Source organism: Scardinius erythrophthalmus (genome assembly GCF_964197995.2).
Source record: "Scardinius erythrophthalmus genome assembly, chromosome: 12".
In the NCBI taxonomy this organism is placed as follows: Eukaryota; Metazoa; Chordata; class Actinopteri; order Cypriniformes; family Leuciscidae; genus Scardinius; species Scardinius erythrophthalmus.
In genome coordinates, this window is record NC_138232.1 from 23,489,572 (window position 1) to 23,502,093 (window position 12,522).

The 12,522-nt window shown below is 35.8% G+C and overlaps 1 protein-coding gene across 2 annotated transcripts in view; it reads right to left on the bottom strand.

Annotated features, from left to right (window-relative positions):
• Window positions 1–449: 449 nt before the first annotated feature.
• rab11fip4b (RAB11 family interacting protein 4 (class II) b) overlaps window positions 450–12,522 on the bottom strand; it is a 34,072-nt gene continuing 21,999 nt past the window's right edge. For both annotated transcript variants that reach the window (XM_081381839.1, XM_081381840.1), the window contains exons 10-14: window positions 10,355–10,436; window positions 8,117–8,254; window positions 7,249–7,407; window positions 4,185–4,328; window positions 450–2,641 (exon numbers count right to left, since the gene is read on the bottom strand). In XM_081381839.1, the coding sequence (XP_081237965.1) occupies window positions 2,525–2,641; window positions 4,185–4,328; window positions 7,249–7,407; window positions 8,117–8,254; window positions 10,355–10,436 (640 nt within the window). In that variant the 3' untranslated portion in view covers window positions 450–2,524. The remainder of the gene's footprint in view (window positions 2,642–4,184; window positions 4,329–7,248; window positions 7,408–8,116; window positions 8,255–10,354; window positions 10,437–12,522) is intronic.

Sequence of the window (12,522 nt, forward strand, 5' to 3'; positions counted from 1 at the left end):
TAATATTGTTTGTACAATGCCTATTAGGTATGTAAATTTGTCTATTTCTCCAAAAAAAAAAAAAAAAAAAAAGCTTATGCAGGCCTTCATTCTGGTCCAGTTTTTACTCCGGTAAACCTAGCGCAAATGTGCGATAATTAAATAATTGAAGTAACTTGACTTAATTAATTTCATCCTAAATATTGCATATGTTTACCATATAATATTGAAATATATAGGCTACATTGGATCATGTGCATGATCTAACCAGTATCTCTTGTTTTCTTTACATGTTCACCACTTATGAGATTCATAAATTTCCATATTATATGAACCTCTCTTATTGTCAGCTGATTCTTTTTGCACCAGTCTTGAATACAGGGTCATGCTGCATGCACTGTATATACCAAACCAAACAAAGACTTTATTTACTTAAAGGGACTTTGTACCAAACCCTTTCAGTCACAAATGGAATTCTATATTGTTTTATTTTAAAATATTAGTCTGTTAATTTCTCATGTTACAGTTCAGTAACTCCTGGCATGCAAAACTAAAAAGCCTGTATGCACATCTTGATCATAGATACTAACAGACATCTGAAACAGAAATAAGCTCATTACAATCATAAGTATTGCTAAGGCATTTCAGACCAGTCTATTATTAAACTGAGTATACATTTTGTGCAAGTGAACCGATAACTCTTGTGACCCTGGACCACAAAACCAGCCACATGGGTAAAAAAAATGTTTTTGAAAGCTGGATAAATAAGCTTTCCATTGATGTATGGTTTGTTAGGATAGGACACTATTTGGCCGAGATACAACTATTTGAACATCTGGAACCTGAGGGTGCAAAAAAATCGAAACATTGAGAAAATCGCCTTTAAAGTTGTCCATTTATGTTTGCGATTGTGCTGCATTCACTCACAAAAATGAATGTTTTATATTACGGTACGAAATTTACAAAATATCTTCATGGAACATGATCTTTACTTAATATCCTAATGATTTTTGGCATAAAAGAAAAATCTATCATTTTGACCCATACAATGTATTGTTGGCTTTTGCCACAAATATACCCCTGCTACTTGTGACTGGTTTTGTGATTTAGGGTCACCTTTCTGGATTAAAGTGTGTGTGTGTGTGTGTGTGTGTGTGTGTGTGTGTTTCTATTCAGCATGTTGTGACATCATGAGTCATTGACCCAGTCTGCCGTCTCACAAAGCAAACCTAATACTGCCTTTTTTCCAGCACCTCGTTTATAAATATAAAGAGAATGAAAAATAATCAGATAGTAGTTATGGTTTCCACACCTAAAGGATTTACAAAATAAAGTTAGAGATAATGTAAAAGCAATGAGTGGCACAGAGTAAAAATCTGTTTGTTTGTTTTTTACATAATTTACAAGTTGCTAAAATCCCACACACAGCAAGTATAAAGTGAAATGTAGCTTAGTAATTATTTAATGTGTGACTGAACAAAAAAAAAAAAAAAAAAAAAATAGGTCTACTAGTGAGTGAAAAGGGAGACATGATGAGAAAATGTGTACAATAACATTTTCAGGATTGCATAATATACCCAAAAATGTAGGCCTAGATCAACACTTAATATTACCCATCGCATTTGCGGATTATAGAAAATTATGAGATGACGCATCAGATCATCTCATGATGCATTATCAGGTACATCTGAAATTATTAAATATTTTAGTTTGGAAGAACAAGTGCAAGTTCCTTTTAAGGCCATTAAGAACATAATTCAGCTGATGAACAGACAGGTCTTAAACTATTATGCTAAAGCCTGTAAATAACCTGAAATACTACTTGTTTGGTACATTCATTCACATTGATAGTTTACATTCATCCTCCTGCATTTTGACTCCTTTTTGAAGCACATACAGCTTAATGTCAGAATAAACATCTCAAACTTACATTGCAAACACAGACTAGAGCATTCCCCTCGTCCAAAATGGATTTCTTGTACAACAGGCAGTGTTATCAAGTTCCAGTTCCAGCTCCAATTACCTCTCCTTTATTCTTCTCATTTGTCTCTCCTTACCTTTCCTTCACACGCCATACAACAAAATCCTTACATGTGCACCTACAGAAATCTCTTTCCTCTCATCATATATCACAACTCTGAATGGACAAGCTCTGATGGCCATCAAATGTTTTCTTTTTCATCAATAGCCCTCTCTCATCACATTCCAGTGCAAACTCAGCAAGCATCAATCATCCATATAACGCAATACACTGCGTGAACACCCAGTGCTAAAATATTCACATATTAGTTGGTGCATATCAGTACCCATAATGCCATTCCAGTGAAAACTCCCTTGTGTCGTACTGAGCAGCAAAAATGCCTTTAAATGTGCATGAATATTTCACCAGTATATTTTAGATTTTTGTAACATTAGATAGGTGCACAAAACACCAGCACATTGTAGTTACTGTGCATTCAGAGGCACACGTCATATGAGGTTCAGTGCGACCTCAGGGGGAGCTCTAGGTCCTCTGTTAAGTTTCTAAACAGCTTATGACAGGCTTTTAGGTTTTGATTTCCAGAATAGATGGGTTGTTGTCCAGAATGGATAAAATGATCTTGTCCATGTATTGCCTGAGACGGAAGTTGATCTCCTCTTGTTCTTTTAGGGCTTCCATCAACTGTGGAAATCAAAAGTTATAGAATGATTTTTGACAGGTCATCAAAAACTGTCAATTAATTATAAACTTCAAATTAAATGAAACAGTTCACCAAAATTTTTTAAAGTTTGAAAAAAAAAAAAAAACAAATGTTGAAAAAACTGAGGAGGGCTTGTGTTCATCACACAAAAATAGGGTATGGTTAAAAAAAAAAAAAAAAAAAAAAAAAAAAATTTGTTCCACAAATTCTGCTTTATTTCTCCTTTTCTGTTCCTCGAAGTCATTCAGGTTTGGAATGACATGGGGGTGAGTAAATCACAATGTTCCTTTTAACACTAGAACTGCCATGGCGGTCATTTTGACCGTTTTGAATTTTATATCTGCAATAACTTTGTTGAAAAAATAAATACGATCCTGATGGTACCTGACTTTTCCTAAAAGTGTCTGTATTTTCATTTAAAATGTTTTTCATATAAAATACACATAAGGCAAAAAAACAAATTAACATATTTACCTATTTCGGCCATAGACGGTCATATTGACCGCACTGAATTTCGCGGTATTATATAGGCTATACTAATATACACAACAATAAAATGTGGTAAAAAATACACTAAACATATTCAAGAACAAATCATTAAAATGTAATGATATTCAGAACAGAACAAGAATGAAAAAATAACTATAAACAAGCCAAAATAAAATAGGCTACTTTATAAGCGAAAGTGAAAGTAAGCGGCGTTGGGCTCACGTAACAGGGTTGAGGTCGGGTTCTAGAATCAAAATGTTTCAACATTCGCGATGTATTTGAATGGTAAACTATTCTTTATTATAGGCTTTGTACTTCACTCACGTTCCAATATCGACGGAAAAAATCATCCTCTTCACATGCACAAAATGGTACGAATTGTACTAGGCTACTGACAAACAGAGCAGTGGAATTTTTATATTTTAGGTTGACTATTTTATTATTATATTTTATTATGGCCATAATGAACAGGCTGCAATGTCAAGATTGCAATGCTGGAATATGGTGGGTGTGTGTGTGTGTGTGTGTGTGTGTGTGTGTGTGTGTGTGTGTGTGTGTGTGTGTGTGTGTGTTGTGTCTGTCGGTGGGCGCGGGCGCGATCAAACAGAAACATGAAAACATAGGCTATACTCCGTCATTTTGTTCAGGACATATATGGATATTATTTATTTATAAATGTATAATTAAACTTGTTTAAATGTACAGTTTGGTTTTGTTTTGTTTTTAAAAGACATCCTAATACAATAAATGCATTAATCTCTCAATTGGGTATTTATCATTAAAGATATAGCCTAGTTTGGAATCTAGCGGTCAAAATGACCGCTTGCGGCAGTTCTAGTAGTTATGGAATTCTGGCACTTCTAGTGTTAAAGGGAACTATTCTCACAAAATTAATTTCAATTGTTCGCAGTATATTGGACTAAAGGTAATTTTTAGAGAATGATCCAGAAAACAACAATAACAAAAATGCTTCATATTGTTCTCTTGCTCAGACGTACACATTATCAGCAGATCAAGGTCAAGCACTTCTCTTACCTGGTCACGGGAGGCATGATCAATCTCCATGGCCAGAGACTGCGCTTTTGTCTGAGTGGCAAACAGGTTTTTGGCCTCATAGAGGCTCAGACTGAGAAGCTGACCATTTAGATCTTCATTCTGTTCTCGCAGTTTTTGGTTCTCCTGTGATAGAAAAGTAAAGAGGATGGAGTTACTATTACCCCAAAAAGATGGTCCAAGAGTCATCTTGCTTTTCCTTTTTATTGTGGCCTAGTTGTGACTGAAACAAGAGAAGTTGGTTAGACCAGCTGGCAAACAGAAAGCAGTAATCTGCAGATGAAGAATCTGGATTGAGATGATTATGCAATTAATGTAGATTGGAAGAATTTTCAGATCACATTCTTACAACAGACATACACCAAATGTAATACTACTAAATCTTTATTTTCACAATAACTATATTAGTTAATAGCACAATTAGTTCTAGCCCTCCATTTTGATTGGCCAAGCAGTGTCTAAGAGTGCTCATATTGAGTATAATAGCAGAGGGATGTTTCACTATTTATATCACTCCAGAATACCTATACAGAGATGTGTGATTTTGCATGGGTGATGAGTGTTTTTTTTTTTTTTTAAAGGTTGGAGCATCAATGGGGAGCTGGAAATGGAAAATTAGAGAGGTGTGAAAACAGAAAGCTTTGAGCAACATGCCCAGTGATTCCACTTTAGGCACAAGGTGATTTACTGATATTCAGTACAACAGAACTTTTGTGATATTGTCTAGTTATCCTCTTCTTTTGACAGCAACATGGAGCTACAAAATCTACAACCAAAAAAAAACCTATATTAGGTGTTAGGTGAGAAGAAACGGCAGCCTGGCAGATAATCTGAAAATACACTTCTTATGAATGAACATATTAGTGGTTAATTAGATGATATTAAGTCTGCACAGGAATTACAGTTTACCATCAGACTCGGAAAGAGTCGTGCCCGAGCAGACACAAGCTGCTGGAGGTCAAAGGGCATGTCCTTGGAAACACTCCTCTGCATATACACACAGTAAAAAAAGATGAAATAAGAGACAGAAAAAGACAAAAAGAATTCATTTTGGGATCAATGTTTTTTATGGAAGCTTGTTTCCACTAGCCTGGCAAGCCAGACCTACATCAAGATGTTAGGTCTGGCAACTCACCATAAACACAGCTCAATCTGAGGGGCGGGATAAACGGCTGTCTTTCAAATTCATTCTGCACGCAATAGGACAGCGCTTCAACCAACCAGAGCGTTTTCCCAACAGCGGAGCAAAGTTAGTTGATAGATTCAACTTTTGAATCTGGCCGGCAAAACTACGAACACATCTTCCTTTTTTAAGAATGACTTAAGTGCTGTTCTTTGCTCTTTTCTCAAAGAAAAACTTAACTCCAAGTCCTCCAGAGTCGCGGCCAAAGCCGATTCGAAAGACTGTTCGCCAGCAGCAGCAGCTCTTCTTTGTTTTCAAGTAGCAGGGAACCGTCGCAACTCTGTCGTCATTATGTTAAGCCCGCCCCGTCTACTCTATACACGATGTGATTGGCCTGACCCAATTTAGGTTTTTACAGCTCCGAAAGTCAACGGAGAGTTGCTAGACTACCCTGGCTGCAAAATAAATTTTGCTGCCGCTAGGGTGCGTCTAGATTTCTAGGCTATGTTTCCAACACAAAATGAAAAAAAAAAAAAAAAAAAAAAAAAAAAAAGGATACCTGCAACATTTATCTCACAATTTAGAAAAATTCTCACAATTGTGAGCTTATACTGTATCTCACAATTAGTGGTGCAACGGATCACAAAACTCACGGTTCAGATCATTTACAGTTTGAGTCACGGAGATATAGAGATATATATATATATATATATATATATATATATATATAAGATCACTTTAAGTGCTTCAGTACCCCAGCAAAAACTACCAGACTAACATATAAAGTAAATAAATTAAAGACAAATGACCAGTCAGTATTAAAATAAGAACAATTACAAGCATAGCTGAAAACTATATGCAAAGTCTAACTGTAGTATGCTGGTACAGAAATTTTATAATTAGGCCTAAATGTAAAATAACACTAATGTGTTCACTGTAGAAATAAAATATATATTAATCTTTGTTAAAGCTGCATTTTGTTGTTTTATTAACATTAATGACACAGACAGCAGCAGGAATATTAGGCTGAATGCACAGACCGAATACATACTGACACAAGATCCAGTATCTTTCTCAGCTGTTCATTTACAACATAACCGAGAGAATACAAAAAAATTGTCAAAATATCCGTCTCGGCAAGTATGTATCTGTTCAAGCGCAAGGAAACACGAAAAAGGAATCAATTCCATCTGAAACCTCTCTCTCTCTCTCTCTCTGGTGTGTATAAACTTGCAAATCTGACTTTCTTGCCAATATGAATTTATTACATGAAATTGCGACTATCACACGAATATATATATATATATATATATATATATATATATATTTTTTTTTTTTTTTTAAGTTCTGACTTTATAACACGCAATTGCGAGTTCTCGCAATTTAGAATTTCTCGCAATTCAGACTTTATAACACGCAATTGCAAGATTTCATGTAATTCTGACTTTTTTTCTAGCAATCATGAGTTTATATCTCACAAATTCTGACTTTTTTCCTAGCAATTGCAAGTTTAGCCTATATATTGCAGTTCAGATTTTTTCTCACAATTGCAAAAAGAAGATATAATCTCAAAATTGCGAGAAAAAAAGTCGCAATTCCCCTTTTTATTTTTTATTCTGTGGTGGAAACAAGCTTCCATTAGTTTATTTTTTATTATTATTAATTTTAAAACAAAAAGTGGAGACTGCCTAAAGGGAATGAAGTTCACAGCCTTTAATGGAGGAAACAAATAGTAAATAAAATAGTAAATAAAAGTAAATAATTCCTTAAATGTGTTTTTATAACGGTAGGCATATTTTTATGTGAAAACATTTGTACTCATTACATTTTATCAAAGATCTGACTATGTGGGACTACTGTAGTCAAGGCCATAGGAAATATACATGCTGAGAGATCGAGTTACCAGCTTTCCACCTCTCTCACCTGTTTTAGTCTCTTGACCTCCTGTTCCAACTCACTCTCACGTGTTCGAGTGCTGTATTCTGATAGGCTAATGGAAGATCTGCGAACACACCCCATTCGTTCTGCCTCCAGCTTGTATACTTGGAGGTGCTCCAGCTCTCGCCTAAGGTCTTCAATCAGCTGAACAGAAAATACACTTTTAAAAGCACTTCAAAAGCACTAAGCTACTGAACTGAGAACACTTCTGTTTGATATGTAGTCAAGGACAGGATTGCTATATAGTCTATGGACAGAATAAGACATGGTAATTCTGAACTAAATTAATCTATTAACTTCAATATACTAGCAATTCTCAATATAATATGCTCTGGAGTCTTCATACAGTTTGTGTAAATGTATCTCTGTGTTTGACTTGTATGTGTGCACATTTTTTAGGTAGGCTATGCAGCCTGTTTAAGCCTGAGGGCAACTAAAGCTGGACAAGGCTCTTGCCACTCTTTTTCCATCTGTAAATATATTTGAGCTACTATATATACACATGGCATAAAAGATTAGGAGAGCTTTTGTCAACTTGCTGTATAACGTGCTGAATAAACGATTGTTTAAATCACTGCCATTTTTACAGTGTTTACATTAAATTTACTTTAGTGACCAGTGGGCAGAATCACCAGTATCTCAATCTTTACATAAGTTTCTATGGGATTTTCTATAAATCAAAAGTTGCCAATTTGTACATGAAAAATATTCTTAAAAAATGCTAAATGATTGCACGGTATGGTCATAGTTCTCAAATCATTATAATAAAGACATTTCTGTCACTAATAGGTTATTTAGTATGTCTGTTTTAACTAGTGTCAAAAAATAAGCATATTTTAGAACATGGTCTTACCTCCTGCATGGTATCTTTTTCCTTCTTAAACTCATTTCTATTCTGTTGTAGCTTGTCCATCATCTTCTTGTACAGATCCATCTCATCCTTCAACCGCAGGCTCGTATCCTCCAGCTTATCTGTCATCCGCTGCCTCTCCTTCACAAACACAAACAGGACATTTAAGCAGGTGTACAGTCAATTTGGACAATTAGGCTACTTGTCATTTATTTAAGATCCCCATTATGTCATTTTTTGTGAGCTCTCTGAACAAAACAATTAAAAACAAATCTGATATAATAGTGAAGGGGGTGGATTGGAATCCACTGCTGCTTCAATGTATATGTAATGAGTGATTATAATCAAGGTATTATCAATATTTTTCCTTCAGAATATCACGAGTTGAATGACTTCTATAAGCTTGTGAGATTTTACTTTGTTATAGAAGTTACCAGTGTGATTACTGAAATGTTCTTTTCATGTATTCTCTAATGTCTGTATTTGATATGAATGCAGTAACAGTGCTTGCTTATTTAGCCCGGCATCCAGAAATGAAATATGGAAAGATGTTTTGTTAAGAAAGGTCTTCAACATGTGTCAGTACATACATCTGTTTTTCTAGGGTACTCTGACAACTATGGTCACAGGGGTCACTGAAGTCTATAGTTTAAGGGACCATCTCTTTGTTAAAACCTTACTTTCCAGTTAGACTGAAGTGTAGCTCTCTTTGAGAGAAAGAACGCATTATCTTGATGTTTTGAGAGGACTCTCCTGTTTATAGTTGTAGCATGGCCAAATCCAACCTTGGAAAAGGTGTGTGTCGGTGTGTGCGCTAGTCTTTTTGGTTGCAGGTTAAGGAACCACTGGCATTATTGGAGATTGACTGAGTTGTTGTTCTGGACATATTGGCGCCCAGCAACCCAAATCTGAGAACTGGAAGGTCATGACGTGCCTAACTTCAGGGTCCTAGTGTCAGCTGCATAATCGATGGAGATATGCTTCAGTCTATCTGTATATGAGTGGAAAATTACTATGTTTATCTATTTCATAGCCAATCAGAAACTGCAACTGGTCCTTGGGTCCTAAACTGTTTGCCCCTAACAATAGTAAGTTGGCATTTAGTTGGCAAACCCTTTTTGATCAAATTCTAACCAACATTCAAGAATGTTGTAAGAACTGCCAGATGGCTTTACGAGCCAGAACATGTGTTAGAAACAAATTTTGTTCTAAACATTTAAAGGTACACTATGTAACTTTTGGTCCTCTAGCGCAGGGTTCACCAATCTCGGTCCTGGAGGGCCGCTGTCCCTGCAGAGTTTAGCTCCAACCAGCTCCAACAAACCTGTTTGAAAGTATCTAGTATGCCTAGTGAGACCTTGATTAGCTGGTTCAGGTGTGTTTAATTGGGGTTGGAGCTAAACTCTGCAGGACAGCGGCCCTCCAGGACCGAGATTGGGGAACCCTGCTCTAGCGGATTAAAAATAAAAATAAATGGCTCCTACTTATATCTAAAAATCCTACTGCTCATAAAACGTTCACTACAAGGCTTATGAGTTATAACCAGTTTAGTTGGAAATTATTTTACTGTAGCTATACCCATTAACAGACACGGTACTTCCTTGAAAATAAATTCCAGCACAGTGCTACAACAACCCATAATGAAATGACCCTTAACAATAGATAATGCTTTACAATGAACTCTGTTAGAGCTACATATGGCAATTTATCCGTTCAATAAAATACCTTTCTCACCTGTTGAGTAATAAAAATGTCATCTCCGGGTAGTTTTTTTACAATATTTTAAATTCCTCAGTTCTCGCCATCTCCGAAAAGCCAAGTCAATGTTGATTCTCATTTTATTGTGTGCTCTGTCGCATTCTCTTTTTGCCAGCAGACTCTCCTCTGTTCTGCGTTTTTAAAACTGGTTAGAGATTTAGATGCTTCGTCAACCTTCTTGCTCGTTGTGACATCTAACCATACACGCGTCAAAGTGGCCGGAGCAACTTTTCTTTATTTACGGATATGACGACACACACACGGGCGAGTGACGCATGTACGCAATTTTCTGCGAAACCATTTTAGAAGGATTGATGATGTATTAAATCATTATTTAAATTCTGTTCATTTTGAACACAAAAATAAAAATATAGTGTACCTTTAAATGAAGCAGTACCATTACAAGCATTCATTCATCCTCATTTACATTTCCTTCAACCTAAATAAAAATGGTCAAGAATATGTATAGTAAAACTGTCCCACCTCATCCAGTTTATCTGTCTGGGATTTTAGTCTGTTCATATTCATTGCCATCTCTCCATTTTCCTCCTCTAGATGATGTAGTCTGCCAGTAGAAAAAAGAAAAGAAGCCTTCCATCATACTACTGATGCTATAAGTGTCCACTGCACAATAGCTCTGTGAATCAAGATCTCAGGTTTCTAGATATATTGTAATGGTCCCTTCAGTGGCTTAACAGCGTTGCTTTTCTCTCTAACACCCTTATGAAGGACCATCTGAGACTGCTTCATAAGTGCACTATATACTGGAATATACACCAATACTGGAGAACCTACAAGGAAGAGTATTCAACTCAACTCCCTGCCATTGATGAAAATTTCCAGCATTTGAGACAACGTTTCCTTGCCATTCACGGAAATTTACGGCTTTCCGTGTTTTCACTGTTATACCGTAGGGTGCGCTATGACACCTGAAAGAGTACTGAATCTCCTGATCAAAAGGCATGTAAAAAAGAAGCAGAAATAAGCGATATCATATGTAAGCACATGTCATATATGTGTCATACAAACGGCATATAAATCAAAACTGCCAAATTTTACTGAATGAAATTTCCACCCAGGACGAGTTATAGGACTAGTTATAGTTACGAGTTATAGGGGTGTTGATGGACTCGATCTACTTCATCTACTGTATGTTTTGATCATCGTTCTGAATCCGATCTGGATGTAGTATTTGACAAAAAAACATTTTTCTCAGCTTTTTGCTCAAATTGTTTTTTTAATGAAACTTTCAAAACATTCAAGTGCTGATAAAAAAAGAATGCATTAAGATAGAATAAAATGGGTTTATTTTGTTTAAAAGCAGAGGTTCTGTTCTTTCTTTTGATATATTGCATGTTCACATGTTCATTCAACAAAGTATTCTGGGGACCATGAAAATTTTGTGAAAATTATTAAAAATGCTGGCGGTGACTGGCAACTTTAAAAAAATAAATAAATAAAAAACTGATGGGGAAAGAGTTTAAAAAGCTGAAATAGCAGGCGGACAGTGGAGTGTAAAACCCGCCTAGGCAAATATGTAAACTCAAAATGAGGTACAGTATTAACATTTTTTTTTAAATTAAGCATTATTGTATTTACTGCATGACAAAAAAAGATTAGCATTAAAGGGATAGTTCACTTTGAAATTAAATTTTGGTATGTTTTAGCTTACCTCAAGGGCATCCAAGATGTAGGTGTCTTTTTTTCCGCAGTAGTTTCAATTTTGATATTTTTAGGTCAAACCGTTCTTGTCTGTCAGTCATTTAATGCAGGTCTGTGGTCACTGTCTCAAAGAACATGCACAGAGTCCAAATTAAAACAATTCCCCATCGTAAGTACACATTGATGGCCTAAGACACGAAACGAGCGGTTTGTATTTGTACAGTATTTATATCGTTTTTACCTCTTATACACAGCCACATCCAAGTGATCTGAGGGCGCGCGCGCATCCTGGTGTGTGACGTGTAAGCAGACTGGTGCATAGATACATACACTAGATTTTGCCTTAAAGACATTCGTTCCAATGAACTGCCGTAGACAAGGCGACATCTAGTGTATATATCTATGCACCAGTCTGCTTACACGTCACACACCAGGATGCGTGCGCGCCCTCAGATCACTTGGACGTGGCTGTGTATAAGAGGTAAAAACGATATAAATACTGTTTGTTTTCTCACACAAACCGCTCGTTTCGTGTCTTAGGCCATCAATGTGTACTTACTTAAGAATTGGGAATTGTTTAATTTGGACGATGGGGAATTGTTTTAATTTGGACTCTGTGCATGCTCTTTGAGACAGTGACCACAGACCTGCATTATATGACTGACAGACAAGAACGGTTTGACCTAAAAATATCAAAATTGAAACTACTGCGGAAAAAAAGACACCTACATCTTGGATGCCCTTGAGGTAAGCTAAAACATACCAAAATTTCATTTCAAAGTGAACTATCCCTTTAATCTGTATTCTTTATACATTTACTTTAGAAGCAAATTTCAACAAAATTTGTTTTTAAAACAGAATTACATTTATTTTTGTTACCCTATAGTACAGGCAAATAGTTTTTTATTGTTCTTATTTTCTGTCACACAACTGATTAAAAATGTGAAATAATTAAGATTTTTTTTATGTTTTTGAAAACGTCTCTTATG